The 25,459-nt window shown below is 40.7% G+C and overlaps 1 protein-coding gene and 1 long non-coding RNA gene across 3 annotated transcripts in view; one reads left to right on the forward strand and one right to left on the reverse strand.

Moving 5' to 3' along the window:
- The first annotated feature begins 14,614 nt into the window (after positions 1-14,614).
- LOC117360135 lies at positions 14,615-21,434 on the forward strand. The gene is made up of 3 exons (XR_004539362.1): positions 14,615-14,853; positions 16,164-16,223; positions 20,981-21,434. It is a non-coding gene; the product is annotated as an uncharacterized LOC117360135 (long non-coding RNA).
- Positions 16,481-25,459, reverse strand: part of TYSND1 (trypsin domain containing 1) — a 29,826-nt gene continuing 20,847 nt past the window's right edge. The window contains exons 3-4 of one of the 2 annotated variants that reach the window (XR_004539361.1): positions 20,332-20,462; positions 16,481-17,831 (exon numbers count right to left, since the gene is read on the reverse strand). Coding sequence is in view for 1 of the 2 variants with exons in the window: in XM_033943844.1 (XP_033799735.1) it covers positions 20,407-20,462 (56 nt within the window). In the remaining variant the exon portion in view is untranslated. Of the gene's footprint in view, positions 17,832-19,914; positions 20,463-25,459 lie in introns of those variants that run through there. The other variant, XM_033943844.1, reaches the window with a different exon arrangement.

Below are 25,459 nucleotides of genomic sequence, written 5' to 3' on the forward strand. Positions count from 1 at the left end.
TCCATGACAGGAGGATAGCCCAATTCATTCTTTCACAATGGTGAACCCTCCCGACACAATCCAAGGCAGGACAGATGCCCACTCCCTCCTGCCGAAAACTCTGAAGCCCCCTACCCCAAACTGTCCATGACAGGAGGAGTGTCCACTCCCCCTTGCCGCTGGCCCCATCATCCCCCAAACCCCACCAAACACTCTCTGACTCTACCCCGACATTTCCTGACACTCCAACATCCCTCTGACATGCCCTAACACCAGCCTGACACCCCGGGTATAATTCTCAAAAGCCGCTTAGACGGCTGCTGAGACTGGGCATCCTATACAGATTCAGACCCCATTGTATTCCTCATATAAGTTACACAAATTGTTTGTCAGGTGGTGGGTTTTTTTTTTGGTTTAACATTAGTACATGACCATGATTAGAAAAACTTGAAATTTGGACATTACTACTGCCTTAAAAATCACCTTAGCACACAGTAATAACCTATATAAGGTCGTGCTAAGGCCACTTTTTTAGTAAAAAGACTGCTTAGTTAACTGGTTAATCTCCATTTCATAATGATGACATAGGTGATTGTCGATCCTTTTCCACAATAGTAACACTCTCAGCAATTCCACTTTTGAAATTGTTTTTTGAATTGATTCAGAACTAATGTGAGGACAAATATATTAGAGGAGCAAAGCTCCTTAAATGAGTGAGTTTGATTCAAGCTACTCATTTTAGGAATGACAAACCTGTTTTCCAATTTTAAATCGGGTCACAAAGTCCTCAATTTGGTGGAAGACTTCATTGGCCACCAAATTGGGTGGGCCTATACCCACTCAGACCCACCTGTAGATATACCACTGAGAAAAGCTAGAACCACTTGCTTTTTGTCTCTGCTAAAATGGGTTTGTTAGTTGGGTGGCCATAGGAATGTAGCTTTGCACCTCAGCATTACCATCACTGCATAAAGTTCGGGAACATCTAACATAAACCATATATGTTGGAATGAATATAGAACATAAATGCAAACAAGGATTGTTTCTGTCCATTCACAGGTGATAGATAGCAGTGCTAGGCTCCTATAAGCTTCCTTAAGTTTTGCTCTGCTTTTAGATAGAATTATTCTCTTTGACTAATGTCCCCGTCGAACATCCTAAAATGACATCTTCTCTCATATCAAGCAGCAGCATGGGGCAAAGATTTAGATCAACTGCTCCTTTCTACTGAAATCTATGGAGAATTTAGAAAACATTTAAAAACACATTTATTTTTGAAGTACTTAGGTAGTTAATTTGTAAAATTTTATACTATGTAATTATTTGGGGTTTTTTATAGGGTTTTAACCATTGGTTCTTTACTCTCTAATCTTTTCTGCTTTTATTGTATTTTAAATGTATTTTAAATAATATAAACTGCATTGAACTTTACAGTTTTGCGGTATATAAATAAACTGTTATTATTATTATTACTTTCCTGTGTAATGTTCCGCCGTTGGAACTGATGTTAATTTGTTTTGTGTCATGTTCTGGTTTCAGCCAAATGTCAACCCGGGCAATTGCTGGTCCTTCCCAGGGTCTAAGGGTGAGGTCGTAATTAAATTGATCGCCAAAATCCATCCAAAGGCTATTACATTACAACACATCCCAAAGGCAATTTTAACAACTGACAACCTGAGTGCGCCGCGTGAATTTGCTGTCTATGTAAGTAATGAGGAGAAGGCCGAAATCAATGTGTAACTATTTCTTTTTTGCACAATTGCTCAATCTGTATGTTTTGACACAAATTTTGTTATATATATTTCATTTTTGCTACTTGTGAATATCCATACAACTGTCTTGCATGGATTTAAAGGAAATGTCATGTAACCCATTTGTATTATATTTTATTGTTTCTTTACCCTTAGGGACTGAAAGAGGAAAACGACCCCAAGGGAACCCTTCTGGGTAGATTCTTCTATGACATCAATGGAGACCCCATACAGACATTCATTCTGAAGGTACCATTACAGCAACAGGGGAGAACAGTAATTTAATCTATAGATATAAATTTCTTTTCAGCCAAAAGAAGTATAAAGTGGATCAGAGTATTACAATAGCTAACAGCTGCAGCATAAAAAAAATCAACATTTCAGGGGAGTTTGTATATGGAAGAAAAGAAGCTAGTTTCAATGTTTATTTCATCTCTGGCTCAACTGCTGAGGATAGAATTCTATTACAGAACCATTTGGGAATAGTTCTGTTGGCTTTAATAAGCTGAACCTTCTGGCTACATAAGCAATGCAAAGGAAGGTCATGAAAGATTGGAGGGTAGGGTTGTGCGTTCTTAACATCTTTATGAAGTCAATAATTAAATAGGTTTTATTGATACTAAGTTTGAGAAAAGCTTTTTACTTGGCTGTTTGCACCCATTTTCTAAGGGAAATCTTATGAGAATCTTCCTTTTGAAAACTGTCATAAATATACAGTAGACTCTCAGTTATCCGACACCCATGGGGATTGTACATGCCTGATAACTAGTTTCTGGTTGCTTAACAGTTACTCTAAAAATAGTTTTAATCTTCCTTCCCACCTCATTCTCTTCCTCTCTCTATCCCCCCCCCCCCCACCACACACACACACACTTGTAGGTCCCATCTCATTTCTTGTCTGGGCCACTTCTCCCCTTCTCTGCCCCCTCCCCAATTATTGGTCTAGCATCCATTCATCTCCCCTCCCCTGCCCATCACCCTTCAGGAGCTGCTGGATCCTCTTCACCACACACACACACACACACACACACACACACCTCCCCCAGATCTGAACTCCCTACATCCATGCAGGTCTGGCCTCCTGGACCCCCTCACTTACCCAAAGCAGCAGTGGAAGTCGGTCAGCAGAGGCAGCACTGCAAACAGGCTGCTTGTGGCCAGCTCTGGAAGGGCCTTTCCTCTCATCCAAAAGGGAGAAAAGACCTCAGTGTCCAATAGGGGCTCTATGGTTCATAGACATAATCGCGGAAGACAAAGGCGTACGCCGAAAACTGAGCGAAAGACGGAAGCGTGCAGAAGAAAATTACTGTTTTTAGGGTCTCTGACGGGGGGTTTTGTTGGGGAGCCCCCCCACTTTACTTAATACAGATAACAGCGGCGTTGTGGGGGGGTTTGGGGGGTTGTAACCCCCCACATTTTACTGGAAACTTAACTTTTTCCCAAAAAACAGGGAAAAAGTGAAGTTTTCAGTAAAATGTGGGGGGTTACAATCCCCCAAACCCCCCACAACGCCCCCACAATGCGGCACGATCTGTATTAAGTAAAGTAGGGGGGTTCCCCCCTACACCCCCTCGACGGAGCCCCTAAAAACAGTAATTTTCTTTGGCGTGCACCTCCGCGCTGCGCTCAATTGTCTGCGCGCGCCTTTGTCCCGGCACGTTTTTGACCTGACACCGGGCTCTATAGGCTACCCACATAGACAAGCTAGTTTCAAACAGAATTTGATACTAGCAGACACATCCTTGGTCAAAAACTCCCAAACTGTGAAATTCTATTTTATCTTTCTTTTCTTTTTTTTTCTTCTTATTTTGAAAATAAGAAAAAAAAAGAAGAAAAGAAAGATAAAATAGAATTTCACAGTTTGGGAGTTTTTGACCAATGATATATCTGCTAGTATCAAATTCTGTTTGAAACTAGCTTGTCTATATGGGTAGCCTATAGAGCCCCTATTGGATACTGAGGTCTTTTCTCCCTTTTGGATGGGAGGTGAGAAAGTTATAATGCCGCTTTATAGGGCAATGGTCAGACCCCACTTGGAATACTGCGTCCAACATTGGTCTCCCAACCTAAAGAAGGATATAAAACTGCTGGAGAGGGTGCAGAGACGAGCAACTAAACTAGTGAAGGGTATGGAGAAACTGGAATACGAGGATAGACTTATAACACTAGGATTGTTCTCCCTTGAGAAAAGGAGACTGCGTGGGGATATGATCGAGACCTTCAAAATACTGAAAGGAATCGACAAAATAGAGCAGAGAAGATTATTTACATTGTCCAATTTGACACGGACTAGAGGACATGTAATGAAGCTAAGGGGGGACAGGTTCAGGACTAATGTCAGGAAGTTCTGCTTCACTCAGAGAGTGGTTGACACCTGGAATGCCCTCCCAGAGGAGATTATTGCAGAATCAACCGTCCTAGGCTTCAAGAGCAAACTAGATGCATATCTCCTTGAGAGAGGCATATAAAGATATGGTTGGCTATAAAATAAATACAAGCAATGAGAGTAGAATACCACTCTAGCAGACCCTACACCTCAGTATACTCAAATTATTATTATATAGTTTTTTAATTTTTATAAATTTTTTATAATTATCCAACTGAATAGCCTCAGAAATGGAGCCTACGCATAGCGACACAGTCATCAACTGGGAAATCTGCGTAGTGTATAAGCTCCTGCTCCAATCATTGGCCTCTAAATCTAACAACTTGTTTAATTACTAGATTTACTTAATAGAGCAACCCCACACCCTATAGTGCTAAAGGCTTAATGACATTAAACTGGGTACTCAATATCAAACTACTGTGTGTAAAGTCCACATTTGAAAAACTCGACCAAGCAACTTATCTTGTTAGTTGAGTGTTCTTCATTGTCGAAGTTTAAGCAATAAAATTTCCAAACATTCCGTTCACCAATGCGGCCAGCGTTTCGCGGGTATATTATACAACCGCTGCGTCAGGGCCATCGGAACATTCACACACACATCCTAAATACGTATACTCAGTCACCGCTTTTCAAACTGTTTGAAAAGCGGTGACTGAGTATACGTATTTAGGATGTGTGTGTGAATGTTCCGATGGCCCTGACGCAGCGGTTGTATAATATACCCGCGAAACGCTGGCCGCGTTGGTGAACGGAATGTTTGGAAATTTTATTGCTTAAACTTCGACAATGAAGAACACTCAACTAACAAGATAAGTTGCTTGGTCGAGTTTTTCAAATGTGGACTTTACACACAGTAGTTTGATATTGAGTACCCAGTTTAATGTCATTAAGCCTTTAGCACTATAGGGTGTGGGGTTGCTCTAGTAAGTAAATCTAGTAATTAAACAAGTTGTTAGATTTAGAGGCCAATGATTGGAGCAGGAGCTTATACACTACGCAGATTTCCCAGTTGATGACTGTGTCGCTATGCGTAGGCTCCATTTCTGAGGCTATTCAGTTGGATAATTATAAAAAATTTATAAAAATTAAAAAACTATATAATAATAATTTGAGTATACTGAGGTGTAGGGTCTGCTAGAGTGGTATTCTACTCTCATTGCTTGTATTTATATATAATACCACAGGGTTATATTACGTTTGGCTATAAAATAAGCCAGGTGTATACCTGGCAGGGCCTCCGCGTGTGCGGATCGCCGGACTTGATGGACCGAAGGTCTGATCCGGAGATGGCGCTTCTTATGTTCTTATGTTCTTAGGTGATTTATAGTCCTGTGCTTTTGATGGTGTTGTAATTTTGTGATTTGTTTGGACATCCTTTTCTTGAATTTTTGGATTTTTTTTAGGGCCTTTCCTCTGCCACATCGGATGTGATGCGGCAGAGGAAAGGCTTTACAGGTGCTGGCCTGTTTACAGCGCTGACTCTGCTGACCAGATGTCGCTGCTGCATCAGGGATGGAGGGAGGGGGTTAGCGGTTCAGGACCACTGCCGCTGCTGCTTCGGGACTGCAGGGAGGGACAAAGAGGGGTTGTCAGGTCAGGACTGCTGCCTGCTGCTGCTTCAGGGGCTGGAGGAAGGATGATATATTTTTCTAGTTGGTAAGAGTACTGGTTGCTTGAGTTCTGATTAATTGGGATTCTACTATATCAATATCTATCTATATATGTATATATATATATATATATATATATATATATACATATATATATATATATATATACTCTATATACACAGTATATATAAAGAGCCTACAATATTTGTGTCTGCTTTCCAAGTATGTAACATTTTAGAAATAGAAACATGATGGCAGATAAAGGTCAAATGGACCGTCTGTCTGCCCATCCGCAGTAACCATTATCTTTTTCTCTCTGAAAATGCTATCTCTGTGTACTTTTACTCATCCAAATTACATGTGTCTTCTCAATGGGGATAAAACTATTTGTGTTGTGGAACTCCACATATATTTTTCAGACATCTTGCTTTGAAAATTGTTCTTTTTCAAGATAGTTTTCAAAATAATGCAGGTACTTGCAAAGTTTACTTATCTTTTAGCCTGTGGAGTTTACTGGTTCTCGAAGAGAAAGCACACATGTGATTTCTTTTTCATAATTTCTTTAAAGAAAAGGTCTATAAAAATTTGCATCTACATTTATCTTCCAAAGATGGCAAGATGAGCTCTTAAGTATAACAGAAAGCCCTTTGCTTGCTCTCTTTTCATTGTAGGGTAAGGAATTTGTGCTTCATCCCTCCCTCCTAGCAACTCGATTGCAGCGAGTTTTACCAACATTGCTCTCTGAAGACCAAACTGGTTTCATGTGTGGGAGACATTCAGCCAACAATACTCGAACTCTAGTTAATATCCTATCAGTTTGTCAATCCCGATCGGATAAACTTGCCGTTTTAGCCCTGGACACCGAAAAAGCTTTTGATCGAGTGGAATGGCCCTTTTTCTTTGCAACTCTTAAAAAATTTGGTTTTCCTCCCTTGACCTATGGTCTAACATCTCTCTCCTCTCCTTTCCATGATCTGGCATCTCTCTCCTCTCCTTCCTACAGTTTGGAATCTCTCTCCTTCCCTTCCATTTTATGATCTGACATCTCTCTCCTTTCCATTCCAGTGGTCTGACATCTTTCTCTTCCCTCCTTCTATCACCCTTCTCCAGAATCTGACATCTCTTCCTTCTTTGAGTCATCTCTCCTTTCACAGTGCAACATTTCTCCCTCCCTCCTCTCCACCATTATTATGTCCAACAATTCTTCCTCTTTCTGCTTTCTCCCCATGTATACCATCTCTCTTTCCCTCACACTCCACACACCTATGTCCAAGAATTTTCTTTTTCTCTTCCCTCATCCACTGGAAACATCTCTCTTTCTCTCCTTTCCTAAACCCCTATCTGTTCAGCTTCTGTCCTTACCAATGCCCTGCCAGCCTATGCAGCATCTGTCATCCTTGCTTTCCTTGCTTTCCCAACCCCCCCTCCCCCCACAGCCCGTGCAGCATGTCCTTCCCTCATTTCTAACCCCAGGCCTCCCCTCTCAGCTGTATGCTATGGTACCTGTCCCCAGTTCCCGACTCCCCACTGCTGAAATTTAAAATCTTTGGGCAGCTGACACAGAGCCTGCCTCCTTCCATCGTGCTGCCCTGGAATTGTTCTTTCTGCAGCGTCCTGCCTTTGCAGGAAGAGGAAGTGCTTCAGAAAGACCACTTCCAGTGCACAACGGCAGGACACTGGCTTCGCATCGGCTGCCTGAAGATTTTAAATTTCAGTGGCGGGGAGGTGGTAATGTCAGGTGCACAGTCACCAAGGGCCACATAAAACGCCCAAGCGTGCCAGATTCTGCCACAGGCCTTTTGATTGATGTAAACCTTCTTGTTTTCTGTAGTTTTAAGTAAGCCTTGTTGATTTTCTATATTTAATTCATCCTCCTCACATATGCAGTCGGGCCTTGTTTCTCATCTTCCACCACTTGTAGCACTTTCAGTGGTCCTCTTCCACTTATACTGTGCAGATATAGCCTGGCAACATTACTGTAGAGTTTCAGAGAGTGATGGTCTTGATTTTTCATGTTTTCCAATCTAAAGTCTCTAGCTCTCCTGGGGCCAATTCATAATTCTAACCCCATATCTAATGAGAAGTTGTATATGTTCATTCTCACTCGGGTTATTTCAAAATCTAACTGTGTGGTAATGATTTAAAGGCCTTCTTGTAATCAATCCAAGATACATTCCAAGTTCACATTTCCTTGTTCACAGTTTTCCAGGATCATTTTATAAATCTGAACCTTATCTTTTGTGCTTCTGGTCTTTTAAAAGTTTTCTTTCCTATTGGAAGCAAATTGTTTATTTCCAAGTGATCCTGGACTGCATTTGTTATTATTTCTCTTAGCTTTTTGAATATTAGTCTGTAGTTGTTTGGAATGATCCCATTTTCCTGGGTCTTTTTGCATTATGCAGGTCTTTTCAGTTGCCAACTAGTCATAAATTTGTCCTTTTATTACACTGTGAAACTGTTCAGCTATTCTTGGAGGTAACTGGTCATATGTCTGAGCCAATAATCATGCAGTTGTTCTTTTCCAGGCCCTGTCAAGTTCTTACCTTTCTTTGTTCTTTTTTCAACTAGGTTACGTGTTATCACTATCCCTTCTGTCGATGGGCTTTCCAATCACTTTAGTTTCCAATTTTTTTGACTGTGGAGCATTAACTGTGTTGGTTCTGCCTCTTCTGGATGATTCTGGCCTTATATCTAGCAATTTTACATAAGAACTTAAGAATTGCCGCTGCTGGATCACACGAGTGGTCCATCGTGCTCAGCAGTCCGCTTACACAGCGCTCCCTAAGTCAAAGACCAGTGCTCTAAGTTTTATTGAATACTGAACTTAAAAAAAAAGACCAGTGCTCTAAATGAGTCCAGCTTCACCTGTGTATGTTCCAATTCAGCAGGAAATTGTCTAACTTTGTCATGAATCCCTGGAGGGTGTTTTCCCCTACAACAGACTCTGGAAGAGCGTTCCAGTTTTCCACCATTCTCTGGGTGAAGAAGAATTTCCTTACGTTTGTACGGAATCTATCCCCTTTTAACTTTAGAGAGTGCCCTCTCGTTCTCCCTACCTTGGAGACGGTGAACAACCTGTTTTTATCTGCTAAGTCTATTACCTTCAGTATCTTGAATGTTTCGATCATGTCGCCTCTCTCAGTCTCCTCTTTCCAAGGGAGAAGAGGCCCAGTTTCTCTAATCTCTCATTGTATTTGCTGTTGTGCAATTTCCAAGGCTTCATTAATCTTCTTAATGTCTACAGTATATGGTACATTTTAACTAGATTTTCTGGGGTATGCTTATGTGGGGCGGTTTCTTTCAGCTTCTTCTTCTTTATACCTTTCAGATGCACTAGAGTTTTTCTTAAACTTTTGTTTTGTTTTTTATTTCATATCCCAGTTCTTTTGCCTGGACAGTATCCACACAAATTTGGGACACATACACTGGCTTTTACAAAGCCACAGTAGAGGTTTCTACCAGTGAGGTAAGTGCTTCAATGCTCATAGAATTCCTATGAGTGTCACAGCATTTACCTTACCGACCTGCAGTAGAAACTTCAACCATGGCTTTGTAAAAACAGGCCATAATTTGTGTGCATACAAGTGTATCTGATCCAAGTAGAGACATTAGTGGGAATAAGATTTTTTCAGCTTAGTGATTATAGAAATGCTTTATAAAATGTGTGCATATTAATAACATGAGTTAATGTATGCAGGTATTTTCCATGGAATTATTGATGTAACATAGGTGGATGCCTGCTATAAAAAATACTCTTTATATTAATGTATCGAGCAAACATTATCCATTATAATAATGTATTCTCATTCCTTTCCAGGGAAAATGTTCATTTGATTACATTCAATTAAAAGTACTGAGCAATTGGGGAAATCAAGAATTTACTTCACTGTACCGTGTCCGTGTCCATAACAAGGTGCCCAGCTATAAGATCATCTAAGGACAAATAAATTTTGCACCCTTCCAGTGACCGAGGAGGAGGAAGACCATGGTTGATTCTAAAGAAACAATGGCTCAAACAAAAGAAACAGCTCATACATAGGAAATTTTGGAAAGGGGGGGGATTAAAAATATACAATATATAAAAATATACAATGAAAAATATAAAAGCAATAAAAAACCTAAAAATATAAAACTATACAATGAAAACTAAAAAAACAAAAAATATAAAAACAAAAATAAAAAATATATAACTAGACAATGAAAAAACCCAAAAAATATAAAACTATACTATGAAAAATAAAAAACAAAAAATATAAAAACAAAAAATATAAAAACAAAAATAAAAATAAAACTTTACAATGAAAAATAAAAAAATACAACTATACAACTATACAATGAAAAAAACCCAAAATATAAAACTATACAATGAAAAATTAAAAAAGCAAAAAGTTAGCAATATCTAAAATATACAATATATGAAAAATAAAAAACAAAAAAATAGATAAATAGAAAAAAAGAAAAATATAAAAAATATGAAAATATGAAATATACAAATAATTTAATCAAAAAAATCTAAATATAATAAGAAATGAATGGAATCAAAAACTAAAAAAGTATATCATAAATAGTAGAAAAATAAAAAAATAGAAAAAATGTTAAAAATTTTTAAATATTTAAATAATAAAAAAATAATCCCCCCCTTTAATATTATGATATTTATGCTTTACTTTTTATTATATATATAATAAAGTTTACAATATTAATTTGGAAACTGTTTTGGATTACGTTTTTAGTTGAATGTGCACTTTCATCTTGAACAGTGGTTCTCAACACAGTCCTGGAGGACCACCTGCCAGTTTGGTTTTCAGGATAACCCTAATGAATATGCATGGAGCAGATTTGCATGCCTGTCACCTCCATTGTATGCAAATCTCTCTCATGCATTCTTATGTTCTAGTGGATAGTTTAATTTCATCACTTAGGGCTCCTTTTACTAATCTGCGATAGCAGTTTTAGCGTGCGCTAGATGCTAACACCAGCATTGAGCTGGTGTAAAGTTCTAGCCAAGTAGCATGGGTTTAGCGTGCGGCAATTCTACACGTACTAAAAACGCTATCACAGCTTAGTAAAAGGAGCCCTTAGAGTAGTGGGTCTGCAACAATTCTAATTGTTGCAATGTTTTATATTTTTGGTTTTATATAACACTGTACAAGTCCCTTTTACAGGTCTAGGAGATGCAGATCATCAGTGACTGACTTCCCACCAGTGTCTGGCAAGGGGCTTTTCCCCTATTACTTTATTTTTCTTTACAATGAGTATGTGTTTCCTTATGATGTTGATTTAAAATGTTTCTTCTTTTTCTTAAAAGTCAGTTAGAATACATACTGGACCAGGTTTGGCATGAAGAATTTTTGCTTAAAAAAATAAAATAAGAAGTTGTGCTCCAAGTGACCTTGCCATGGCCTTGACAATTCGGATTTAAAATGTTTCTTTTTCTTATCAGCTTTAACAATGCAACACTTCAAGATACCTTATTAACTAACACTGTAGCTTGCTTTAACTAGTAAGATCTGATTATTTTTTGTAGATTGGAGCAGTCTAGCCGTTTGTGTCCCTATTCGCATTATCTCTTATGACAGTTTGAAGGAATGCCCTGTGAATGAAATAGGCAGGGCAATGGATCCAATGGACTAAGGGCCTGTTTTACAAAGCCATGCAAGCGGCTGCTGTGTGGTAACTGCCCCAAAGCCCATAGAGATTTAAAGGGCTTTGGGGCTGTTGCTGCGTGGCAGCCGCTAGCGCGGCTTTGTAAAACAAGCTGTAAGTTTTTGGTTTTTGTTTCAGAAATTCAAGCAGACATTTAGGGCTCCTTTTACTAAGCAGCATTAGGGCTTTAATGCGCGGAATAGCGCACGCTACTTTCCACCCGCACTAGACCTTAATGATAGCATTGAGCTGGTGTTAGTTCTAGAAGTGTAGCGTGCAGTAATTTCCTACGTACGCTAAAAACGCTAGTGCATCTTAGTAAAAGAAGCCCTTAGCTTTCAAACGTTTCCACACCATTTTGATTGTGCCTTTTCTGATTCTGTGATTATTGTGCTATGTGTTCTATGTATGCATAGTGCTATGATGTTGTTTTTCTTTTTTTTTTTTTTTATAACAGTATGTTTATTTGCAGATTTAAGTTCCACCCTGAATCCTTGACAGATGGAAGAAAGTGTAAGGCCTACTGGAGCTCTGTGTTTGTTTGTGTTATGTAATCTCTGTGTTATCTGTTTGTTTGGTTTGTGGGGTACCCCTGAAAACATAACATTGGCCATTTCTACAGTTTTTGTATCCCTATTTTTTTCTATCAAAATTATGCAATATTATTTGCTATTATTTTCATAGCCTAAATACAGCTTAGTTAGGGGTTATATTTTAAGAAAAGGTTTTATGCACTGTTTATTCTATGATGCTCACTAGATATGATCAATTCACACATTTCTGATATAATGATTTTTGTGCAACACACTTAGGGCTCCTTTTACTAAGACGCACTAGCATTTTTAGTGCACGCACAAGATTAGCATGCGTTAGCCAAAAAATTACCACCTGCTTAAAAGGAGGCAGTAGTGGCTAGCGCAAGCGGCATTTTAATGTGCGCTAAAACCGCTGGCACGCCTTTGTAAAAAGAGCCCTTAGTACATATTTATGGTCTCTCTTGAATGCCTTAATAGTTGTGTAAAACACACAAAAACATATATTTTTTTTTATGTCTTATTAAGTACAATAAGTGTCTGAATATTGTCTCTCTTTTGCCATACTTATACCAAGTAAATGCATTAAGATTGTCACTTACTACAGGCAATGTGGTCTCTCTCTTTGGATCATCTCACTGGGATTCTGCTGCTGGATGATCCCTGGATATTTCTCAAGCTGGTGTATCCCTCACCGTATATGTGGACTTAATTTCATTCCATGTGTGCACCTCACCAGTTTAAAGAGATTGCTAGACATGAAAAGCTGCAACATTAACTTTTTCTTTCTTGGACACTCTCACAGTTTTGTTTACCTCCATTCCGATATTTTGTTGGATTTTATGAGACCTAGAGTAGGTTATAGACCTGATAAGTTTGAAAGTGCTCTTGTTTTTATTATTTACTGATAAATCTTTAGTTTCTTTTAATGCTTCAGTTCTATTTTGAAAGCTTGTCTCTTGTACCACACCCAGAAAAAGAAAGGAAACAATATATCTTGTGTGCATTTATGCTTTTCTTAATTGTTAAGGTTTACCTTTTCATATTATGCATATATTTGTGTCCCATATTTCGAACTGTCTCAATGTAGCCGAATGATTTGATTTCTGGTTTCTTAATATAGGTACCCTTAGACTACACTTTTTTTTTATTCAGAATAGTACAGAATGAAGATATACGTGACATAAATAACATAAAGCAACATATAAACAATTCCTGAAACAGAATCTTCCTAGCCCACTATAGTGAGAGAGTTAAAGGCAATAACAGACACTAAAAAAATCAGGAAAAATTGACACTAGTTCTCCACAGAACTTCATAGATCTATTTTTAAAATATAATCTCATAATCATGTTTTTATCCAATTCACTTAAGCAAGCAATCAACAAGGTAGACCTAGTTAGTATCGTATCTTGAGAGTCTTCAAGAAAGTTAGTTAGATCAAATTCCACAGGTAGCAATAGATCCACAACTTGATCAGACATCAATTTCTTTTTCTGAGGTTCATAATAATAATTCAATATCTGAATAGTCTCCGCATTTGTTAAACCCAATACCTCCTTACAGTATTTTCTGAGCAAAATTTCAGCCGAAATTAGGTGGGTTTTGGGAAAATTAACAAGTCGGAGATTTTTAACTCTAGGTTCATTCTCCATTTGCTCAAGCTTTGTATGGATAACATTAGAATCTTTAACTGCAGACGTAGAAACCTGCTGCAGTGTAGAAAGCTGTGTTTTTAATATTGTCATCTCTTTATCTAATAAAACCAAGTTGGAATCAACACTTTCTAATTTTTTAACAGATTGTATCAAAAATTCTAAAGTTTGCTTAATCACTGATCTTAGCATACCTGCCACACTCTTATTTATCTGCCATAATTCCCTTAAAGTTATGTCCTTTGAATCCTCTGGTGTGCTCGGTTCTGGCTCACTAACTTCCAACGCAGAAATTGCCACAGGAAGTAAAATAAATTTTAACTTGGAGGAAGTGGTCAAATCCGACTGCCCACCTGAAGATACTATAGGAACCAAATTGGATCCCCTATCTCCGGACTTTGGCGGAAGGGGAGGAGTTCTGTCCAGTGGACTTAAAGATGCCCCCGATGTTGAAGCCATATTTTAATTCATTGATCACGTTCTGCTACAGTCCTTGCTAGGATCTCACCATTTAGGGTGTAAGTTCTGCATGGATTTTTGCCGCCAAGGCATTGAAACTTAATTGTCAAGTCTTTTACCAATGCTCAAGCAGGTGTAGGGCCTGCGTCATACTGTTGGGCATTGAGCTTTTGTCGGGCACTGTGCTTTTGTCTATTGTGCTTTTGCCTACTATGTTGCATAGTTTGGCGTCATCAGCGAATAATGTAATTTTACATCAAAGCCCCTTAGCCAAGTCTCTTACGAAGATGTTAAATAGGATCGGGCCCAAGATCGAGCCCTGCGGTACTCTGCTAAACACCTCCGTCGTATTGGAGAGGGTACCGTTTACCACTACCCTCTGAAGTCTACCTCTAAGCCAGTCCTTAACTCATGCAGTTAATGTTTCACCTAATCCCATCGAACTGACCTTGCTCAATAAGCTGCGGTATGAGACGCTATCAAACACTTTGCTAAAATCCAAGTACACGTCGTCTAGGGACTCCCCTATATCCAGCTTTCTTGTTACCCAGTCGAAGAAGCATATCAGATTTGATTGGCAGGACCTTCCCTTCGTAAAACCATGTTGATGGGGATCTCGTAGATTCTCCTAGTTCAGGATTGTAACTAATTGGCGTTTGATTAGTGTTTCCATAAGTTTACTCACTATCCATAAGTTTACTTACTATTGATGTATACTGTTGATATCTTTTGTTTTGGAACAGGATTTAAATGCTGTTATAAGAATATTTTTTTCATTTTTCTCAAATGTTATTTCACGGTGAAAAAGTATGGATATTTCCAGATGTTGCAAAGGTAAGACAAGAACAAAGAAAATCCTTTTATGTTAAGCTATCCCTGTAAATGCTTGATCAGTTATATGGGGCTAAAGTATGTTTTTTTTTCTCCTGAGAAACTTTGCAGCTTTTTGGATTCTCAGAGTGTACTCCATAATGTATAGAGCATTGTTTAATTATAAGATGGTTATTATCGATTCATGTTAAGTCTTTTTCTTTAGATACTTGCCTGTTTAAGGATCTCCTTATCTTTTCTTTTTTGATTCTCCACACTTAATAGTCTAAGGAAAAGTAATAATATGAATTTTAAATGGATTTCTTCTTTGAATGTATTTCTTTAACTCTGTTTTTTTGTTAACAAGTGGATGCTTGTGGATATATTTGAAAATGCATATAAATAAATTTTTTTTAAAAGTTCTTACCGAAAGATCTTCCTGTGACCTCGTGATTCCTTGTGGCACCTAAAGGGCACCCAAGGGGCTCAGCATGCCCCTTAGGCCACGCCCTGCGGCCACACCCTGCGGCTGCATGCAGGAGCTGCAGAGATTTTTTTCAGGAAGAGGGGATGGACTCCGATTACAACCCAGTCTGTCTTCTCAGATGCCTGCCCAAAATCAGCAGCGTTTCCAGGCAGAAAAAGCCAAAAGTTGAATGAATAGGGCTAGAGCTTCCTTCCAAAGGCAGATGAAAATCCACCTTTCCACACTCTCTTTCCAATAACTCTCCCACCCTTAGACCACTCTAAGAAGTCCATTCTAAAGTACGGGAAAACTTGGCAACTGTAATGATGGACAAAATCAAAACAAAACTGCAAATGAGAAGGAATCACCTACAGATGTTGCAAGAAAGCCAGGGGCTTTGAGAAGGGATGTAGTGAATAAGAAAATTATATATACAAAAGGATACACCAGAATAAAAGCCTGTACGAGTGGTCATGAGTTAGAACCTTAAAGGAAATACATTAAATTAAAGGAAGTCAGTGGGCTGGAAGTGGTTTGTATCCATCCACAACCCTTATATCCCAACACCACATCCCTACCTTCCTTGAAAAATGCCAAACAAGTGCATACCCCTCCACTCCCTTGCATCAACTGGAGCTTTTTTCTTACGGCTAGAAGGAGAAGGCAAGGTGCTCCTTCCCCATCGCTCATCTGAATTCAAAATGCTGCCATTCGACCTCTACAAATAGTCTTGCTTTTACCACATGATGCATATTTGGCCAAAATTGTGCATTAGTGCTCTCCGTCAGCATGAAGTACAGAAATCTTAGAATTAGAAAACATAATTAATTCTTCTTTTCAAAATGTGTTTAATTTTTCTTAATTTCAGCAGAGATGCCTGTTCAGTGCTGCCCTCTGAATAACCAGTATGTCTACTATCATAACACAGGTATGTAAAACATGTTTTACAGGTATGTAAATCTGAAAGTTTGCTCTAAGAATATATTTATGCTATATACAATCCAGATATGAGAGAATTCTATTTTAATAAACAATTAGGGGGCTGATTCTATAAAGGGCGCCTAAAGTTAGGCACCTCTTAGGCACATATCTTGCACCCCTTTTACAAAACTGCGCTTGCATTTTTAGCGCTGGCTGCGGCAGTAACGGCTCCAATGCTCATAGAATACCTGTGAGTGTTGGAGCTGTTACCGCCGTGATCAGCACTAAAACCGCTAGCGAGGTTTTATAAAAGGTGGGTTAATTGCATAATACTCTTAACAGCCTCAATAACTGGTTTGAAAAATAATTTTATTGGGCGATAGGCCCCTATCAGATTCTATAAAAGATAGGCACCTATCGCATGACACTTTGCGGTGTCTTATCGCCTGAGTGGTTATTTCTATGGGTAAAGCTTAAAATAAATGCTGCTAAGTGTGATTCTCTAAAAATTTAGACACCTGAAATGTAGGCCTTTAAAACCCTCACCTACATTTCAGGACCCTTGTTTTTACATAGGCGGCATTAGCCACAATTCTATAAATGGCACCTAAAGGTGCTTAAAAGGTGTTGTTTAAATACATTAGTGAGTTCTAGGTGTATAGCTGAGGATGGCAATCAGTTCGTGGGAACTTTTTTGGGCAAGAAGTCAAAAGTTCAACAGGGCTTGTCAAGCATAAAGCACCCTAGGGTGCATTGCAAGGTCACCCACAAACATCATATAATAACATTCTGTAGCTCATAAAACTTTTTGAAAGATATCATAAATATTAGTTCATAAGTGCAAAAATTAATGATAATAAAGTGCCTAAAGTGTCAAGTACAAAATCACATTGTTCCAGAATTCAAAAAGCACACCAAAGTGCAAAAATCACTAATTGAGCCTCTTGAAAGCAGGAAATCACGTTCATCCAATTAACTTTAACTGCCATCTACAAGGACATATCTCTGAGACCGTCAACATCCATCTGATAAGAAGGTCTGTTATCTGGGAGTGCCAGCTGATCACCCTACAGAGCCCCGTTTCATGTCCTTCATCAGGGGCAAACTCAGGGACGTCTCCCACCAAAGGTTGAATCAAATGCCATTTTTCTAAGCGCCAGTCGATTTAGATACCGTTTATAGAATCAGACCCTAAAAGCCTATAAATAATTCGATTCATTATAAAATTGTCAGTACAGACTCTTTTTGTAGACCCAAACCCAACAACATGGATCATTGTTTTATGTTTATGTTTTATTAAAACTTGTTATACCGCCTGTTCATACGACAGGTCTAAGCGGTTTACATTACATATTAAACATTCATCCATATAATCTACAATATAACCTGAAATAACCCTGAATGTCCTCTAAGCGTTACAATCTCATGATTCACATTGCAAGATCCATTCTCCTCGTTAAAATCAGGATGTTACACAGAACAGTATAAATCACATATTGAATAACTTTTCTCAATTTGACCTTAACGTCAAGCAGCCAGCGATAACGTTCAGCCTGAAATTATATGCTGATGGCAGCGCAGTATATTATTGATGAATTGGAGTGAACAGTTTTTCCTAAAAAAAAAGAGAGAGAGTATATTCTTCCTTTTAAAGATAAGCAACTATGGTAGGGATTTATGAATTAAAAAAAAAGATTTTAAAATTCATAATATTAATGAGTTCTGGATAAATTTATCAAAACAGTATAGAAAGGTTGATTCATAAGTCATGGCAACTTTTTTGTTCTCTCGAAAATGTAATACAGTAAAACCTTGGTTTGTAAGCCTAATTCGTTCTAGAAGCATGCTTGTAATCCAAAGTACTCATATATCAAAGCAAATTTCCCCATAGAAAATAATGGAAACTCAGACGATTTGTTCCATAACCCAAAAACTTTAATACAAAACACTATGGTGCTCATAATAAAAAAAAAAAGTCTAAAAAGTGGCCTAAATGAGTACTTGGATGATCAAAAAGCCTGATCATCCAAGTACCCAAACCAAAGCTGGTTTTAGACGTATCTAAAACCAGCTTAGGCCTTTCCCTTGCCTCTAAATGCATAGAGTGAAAAGAGGCGTTTTTAGAGGAGGGGAAAGGGCGGGAGGTGGGCCTACCTAGACATAGTCGTACAGCAGGTATAACCAAAACATTTGACAGGTTGCCTACTCGGCACTCATATGTTTTGACTTAGACCAACTCAAAACAGGTATAAGTGCTGAAAAAGGGGCCGCAGAGCTGATCGCGGCTGCTGCGATGAGCTCAGCAGCCCCGGCAACCTGCCCACTCTCCACCGCAACCATCATGGCAGGAGAGATGGCTCATCTCCCCTGCCACGATAACGATCCCGAAGTGCCGCCAACCGCGGCATTTGGGATCGATATCGCGGCAGGAGAGATAGCCAATCTCTTCTACCATGATCCACCCCCCCAATCGGATTGGGCAGGAAGGAGCACAGGCCCTCCTGCCCGGCAACTCCCCACCCCTCCCGGCACGATCAGGTAGGAGGGAACCCGAGCCCTCCTGCCCCAGTGAGCCGCAACCCCCCCCCAACAACATCGGGGCAGGAGGGAAACTAAGCACTCATGCCCCGGTGAGACGGGACCCCCCCCCCCCCCGACAACATTGGGGCAGGAGGATCCCAAGCCCTCCTGCCCCGGTGAGCCATGACCCCCCTCCCAACAACATCAAGGCAGGTGGGAATCCAAGCCCTTTTGCCCCGGCGAAACCCCCTACCCCTCAACCCCTCTAAGATACGGGCAGGAGGGATCCCAGGCCCTCCTACCCTCATCGCCCCCCCCAATCTCCCCCGAACCCCCACTCGGCCCCCTCCCCGCAGCCTTCATACCACCCCACCTGGTGACTCCCATCCCCAACACCCCCCCGGAACCTTAAGAAAGTTGGCCTGACGGATGGGTCCCAAGCCTGTCCGACCAGCATTACCGCCATCCTCAGAGTGGCGGGTCTTAGGTTCTGATTGGCCCAGGTGCCTTAAGCCATGCCCACAGGTGAGGCCTGAGGTGCCTGGGCCAACCGGAATAGGCCCAGTTCCTTAGGATCCATTCTGTAGGCGAGGCCTTAGGCACATGGGCTGGATTGGGCTCCCTCCTGCACCGATCGAGTCAGGAGGGGTGGGGAGTTGCCAAGCAGGAGAGCCTGGGCTCCCTCCTGCCCAATCTTATCTGGGGGGGGTTAGATCATGGCAGGAGAGATTGGCTATCTCTCCTGCCGCGATCGTTGCTGGGGGGTGGATTCTGTAACCAGTGTTCTTTTTGAAAGACACCCGTTACAGAATTCAGCTTTTAGGCGAAGGACTGGCTCCTCCTTCGCCTAAAGCTCTTGTGTTGGGCGTTTCGGACTTAGGCTTTTTTTTTTTTTGCTTGATTATATGTTGTTAGTGTAGACCTAGTGATGGTCTGGGTGTTTAAACAGCTGAATGTAGAAGCAGGCCATTATTTTAAAAAACCTCCTTTTTGACGTTATGTGTTTTTTTTTTAGGACATTTTCCCTGCTTCTACTTTCAGCGTTTAAGGCCTAGGCCAAAAGAGGACTTAGACATTTTTTTATTAGGCCCTTTCACATGTACTTGTATTGCATGACCTCGATCATTTAGAACAATCACTACAATCCTGCAACATCAGAGAAAGAACCATCGGCTCAGTTGTGATGATGTGACGTGTGTAGACTATGCACTCGTATTGCAAGACTTTGCTTATTTAGAACAGTCACTACACTCTTGAAGTGTCAAAGAGAGAACCACCATTAGCTCAGCTGTGATGTGTGTATACTGTATGTACTTCTATTGCAAGACTTTGCTTGTATATCAAGTTAAAATTTAATAAAATATTTTGCTTGTCATGCAAAACACTTGCAAACCAAGTTACTTTCAATCCAAGGTTTTACTGTATATAGGTTTGAAAATGTGTGGCATCTACTTCTTATTGTTGCTCCCAAATAAGAGATGAGTGCAGCAGCCTCTGCTAGGGGAAAAGCACAAAGCATGACATTTGAAATCATCATTTTATTAACAAGCAAGTAATAAATATTAGCAGTTTCACTAAACCAAGAACACAATCACCTTGAGAGTGAATATGTTTAACTGTCAACATCATTCAAAGCGTTGTCACGAAGGATGATGGCGCTGTGCAACAGTTCAGGATATTTCTCCCATAATGTGTGATGCAGGTGCTACTGCAGCAAAGAGAAACCCTGAAAAACATGTAAAAAAAACATGGTGAAGCCAAAATCAAAGAGAGTAAGGTGGAAAAGATGTTCCTGATACACTAGTTTATTCGATCAATTAAATGTAGCAAAGATACATCCAAAAATCAGAATCCACATATGCATAGCGACTGCCTAAGTTGTGCGACATAGCCAGTCACCACCATTATTCAGTGACTAGTTAGCTAAGTTAGCAGCCAGATAGATCTGCCTAAAGCACAAGTCTATCTTTGGCCACTAGGACTTAGTCAGCCAGCTGCTGAATATTGGCTTAGCTGGATATGTCTCAGCAGGCCAAATCCAAACTGGAAATTCAATACTGATCCCCAGACACAGCACTGGCATTGAATTTCTGATTTTGTTGCAGACCACAGAAGACGGCTAGCTATCTCCCATGCTCTGAATATTAGGTGGTAAGACTAAGAGTAAGTTATTGGTTTTATAACAATGTCACATGCATTACTCTTCATCAATTCTGGCTTTTTTTTTTTTTTAATTTGCTCCAGGTTCAGGGTCCAAAAACCAGTGTTGCCAAGGCCCTGTGAGACAATGCTACAAGGAATGAATATGCTACACTGAAAAATGTCAGCAGAGATACTTCCAATGAATCAAAATCATCTCTCTCTCTCTCTCTCTTCATGTCAACTTCTATATGAAAACATAATATTTTGCTTTTAAAATTTTCCTAATGATCAAGCATCTGTAGCTTGTCTGTTGTTTTTAAACAGGAGCCTAAAATTTGTTTTAGCATCTTACAGACAAAATGTCAATAAAATGGATCCTTAGCCAAACAGTTCTCGCTCAGCTTGTGCCAGTGGCAACCTCTCTAGATGTACGTTAACTGACTTCATTTAAAATACATGCCTAACAGGGAGTTTAACTGTTGATCTCATTTTTTTTTAACTACCTTTACTTTGAAGAAATTTACATGTATATTTGTAAGACAAGTCACAAAACGGTGTAGCATGATAACAATTTTGACCTAAAACATTGAGGAAAAACCAGGTCTCAAAAATCATCTTTCTAAATCAGTTCAACCCTGTCCAGCTGGTCCCATAGCCTCCCTGCACACATCTATCATATTTTTTAGCCATCCCCTCCCTCTTGCAAGGATAAGTATATAAGCCCCTTTTCTCATCCAGCAGCTAGGAAGGGGAGTCACATAAAATACTTGTTTAGTTTCAGACCGTCGATCGGGACCAACTTTTCTCTGGTAGACTGCAGCAAGCACACTCCACACAGACTCCTTCTGTTCAAAGAAAAGGCAGACCACACCAAAGATATTAAACTCCAAATGCCTAGAACTGGAAACAACAGTGATAATTTTAAACCACTGTCACTGATGTAAAGCTCTCCAATACACCATCACCCCTTAACATAGGCAGTCCTAAAAACCTAGGGACTGTACCCAGTTAGTTAGCACCTACAGCAATGAAAACTCTTACACCACACTAGCAGATTTAGTAGTCAACAACAGAATCATCTTCATTATCTTTAATCATTCTAGGCCAGGGGACATACATAACATAGTAACTTAGTAGATGATGGCAGATAAAGACCCGAATGGCCCATCCAATCTGCCCAACCTGATTCAATTTTTTAAAATTGTAATTTTTTTCTTCTTAGCTTTTTCTGGGCAAGAATCCAAAGCTCTATCCGGTACTGTGCTTGGGTTCCAACTGCTGAAGTCTCCGTCAAAGCTCACTCCATCCCATCTATACCCTCCCAGCCATTGATGCCCTCCCCAGCCCATCCTCAACCAAAAGGCCATATACTGACACATACTATGCAAGTCTGCCCAGTACTGGCCTTAGTTCTTCAATACTTATCCAGAAATCTATTTTGGTCTGCTACTGTTAATATAATCAGCAAAGTTAATACTTTGTTGCAGGGGTGGGGAAGGATCCATCTCAACCCTTCATTGGGTGGGCCCAGCCTCTCCATGAAATCAACTTGATCACTCTTGATACCATAGGTAAGGCAGCTCCATCCAGCCTTTTAAGCTGTGATTGATTCAACCTCTTTCACTCCAGCCTATTACTGAGCGTGTAGACCTCACCACCATCATAAGATGGAGTAATAGCCTGGTGCTTGGTCACCTGCACTCCTAATTTAGGGACCTCATTCACCTCAGTGATGCATGCAGCAGAATGTTCTTGCCGTACTAGTGCTTGGGTGTACTGCCTCAGCTATACTTCATCATAAATAGAAAAGATTTTATTAAGAGATTTAACAGGAAATAAAATATTGATACATAAATGAAGGAGAACTGGATGCTCCTCCTTGTATATGCCTGTGAAGGGTCTACTCTGGTTCTGTCAGTTTACAGTTTTTGTAGGTTAATCCGGGACTTCTCTGGTCATTCGGCGTCTTCCAATTACTTCCTATCACTCAACTCTTTCTGGTCACTTCCTGCTCCCAGTCACTTCTGGCTCCTTCCGGTACCTTCCAATCACTTTGGCTCCTTCTGCTCACTTCAAGCTCCTACCGATCACTCTGGTCGCAACCGGGGAGAGGTCTTTTTCTTTCACTCACCTTTTTGCTTTTAATTTTATTTTCAGTCCATGTATACTGAAAGCTGGTTATCAGTCTCACATCCTGCTTCCCAAACCTGTGAATTAAACTTTTCACAAAACTCTCCTGCACCTGATCTTGGCCACATCATCTCAGATCCCACAATTCAAAGAGAGCAGAATCAATCTCAATCCGAATCTGTTAGTGCTATACAACAAAATGATTTCTCAGCAGTGGCGTACCAAGGAGGGCGGGGGGGGTGGGGGGTGGTCCGCCACGGGTGCAGCCTTAGAGGGGGTGCACAGCCAGTCCGGTCCCTATCGCGTTCCCACCCTCCCAGTGAGAGCAGCAAACCTAACCTCCAGTAGCGTCGGCTTCTTCGCGGATTTCACCTCCCTCTGCCGCGTCACTGATGATGTCATCAGTGACGCTGCACCGGAAGGAGAGAGCTGCAAAGCAGCCGACGCTACTGGAGGGAGGTTTGCTGCTCTCGGTGGGAGGGTCGGAAAGGTTCACTTGGTGGGGGGGGGAGAGATAGGAGGGTCAGTGGGGGTTCAGCTGGGAGGGGAGAGAAGCGGTCTGCCTTGGGTGCTCCAAGGCTTGGTGCCATTATCTTCTTCGGGCAGCAGCAGCGTTTACAATTTGCTGCTGTTGCCGGCTTCAGGCCTTCATCTCTGCCGGGTCCTGCCTACTTTCTGTTTTCATGAAGACAGGACCCGACAGAGAGGAAGGCCTGAAGCCGGCAACAGCAGTGAATTGTGAATGCTGCTGCTGCCTGAAGAAGTTCAGGACACCAGGCCTTGGGTGACAGAAGGAGGAAAGGGAGCAGAGGGGGAGAGAATTGGGGAGAGTGTTGCTTTACCCAACTGGAGGGAATGAAAGGAGATGACAGGGCTTAAAGGGAAGAAGAGACGCCAGGGCATGGAGGGAAGGAGGAAGGTATGCCAGATCAAGGGAAAAGGAAGGGGGAAAGGAAGGAGGAGATGTCAGAGTATGGAGGGGGAGGGAGAGATGGAAGAAAAGGAAAGGAGAGAGATGCCTGGAATCAGGGAAGGGATGATGCCAGACTGTGAGGTGGGAAGGAAAGCAAGGAGAAGAGAGAGATGTCAGAGCATAGGGGAGGGGGTAGTGACAGAGAGAGATAAACGGAGAGGTGACAGAGTTGAAATTAATCATGTACAAAGGAGAGAAGAGGCACGGGATAGATAGTTTATGGAAGGAGCATAGAAAGAGGGAAGATGCCATATGGAAGAGAGAGAGAGGGTGCACACTGGATAGAAAGAGCACAGAGGGCAGTGAATGGAAGGGGCGAGATAGAGGGTGAACAGTAAATGGAAGGGGTAGAGAGAGGGAAACAGACACTGAATGGAAGTGTGGGGGGAGGAAGGACAGCTGCTGAATGGAAGTGTGAGGGAAAGGGGGAGCAGATGCTGGAAGGAAGTGGGGAGGAGAAAGAAAAAAAGAGCACATGCAGGATTGAGGGAAGAGGATAGAGTTAGTTACTGGAAGGAGTGAGGGAAAGAGGTGGAAAGCTATAGGTAGACACAGTGAAAGAGGGAAATTGAGGACTGAATAGTAAAAAAGAATTTAGACAAAGGCAGAAAATAAATTGAGAAGGAAGAACAGGGAAGAACAGGAGGAAGGGAGCGGAGAGAGAGATGCCAGAGCAGGGGGGGAAGGAGAGGAGACAGATACCAGACCAATGGGGTGAAAGGAGAGATGGAAGGGGGAGGCATACAGTTTCTGGAAGGGGCATAGAAGGAGAGAAGATGCCATATAGGGGCAGAGAGATGGCAGACAGTGGATGGAAGGAAGAGAGTAACAAGAAGATGAGGAAAGCAGAAACCAGAGAAGACAAAGGTAGAACAAAAATTTTCTATTTATTTATTACTTTAGGAGACATGTGTCACTGTTTCTGTGGTATTGCATTATATGCAGAGTCCAGCTTCTTGCTGGTTCAATTTAACCTTTGTCTATGTATTTCTATTTTATCCCCCCTTTTACAAAACTGTGGAGTGTTTTTTAGCGCCAGCCGTGGTGGTAGCAGCTCTGATGCTCAGATTCTATGAGCGTCAGAGCTGTTACCACCGTGGCTAAAATCCACACTACAGTTTTGTAAAAGGGGGAGGGGTAAATTTGTGATTACTTATTCCATACTAGGCGTAGGTGTTTTCTGTGTTCTGTGTATTCGAAAGGCATGGTTTTCTGTTAGGATTGACTGCAGGATTGATCTGTATTAGTCTGGCTTGTTTAGTTTTATAATGGGTGTATTGCTGTTGTACTTCTCACTGCAGTATGTAAGATGCTGCCTTTTCCTAGGTACTCATATGTGACGTGTGGCTTGTTACTAAAAATCATGTTTTTCGTACAGATGGTGGGGGGGAGGGGGGTGCCAGAAAATGATGGGCCCCGGGTGTCACACATGCTAGGTACGCCACTGCTTCTCAGGAAATTAAACAAGTCATAGTTTA

This window comes from Geotrypetes seraphini, chromosome 4, assembly GCF_902459505.1.
Source record: "Geotrypetes seraphini chromosome 4, aGeoSer1.1, whole genome shotgun sequence".
In the NCBI taxonomy this organism is placed as follows: Eukaryota; Metazoa; Chordata; class Amphibia; order Gymnophiona; family Dermophiidae; genus Geotrypetes; species Geotrypetes seraphini.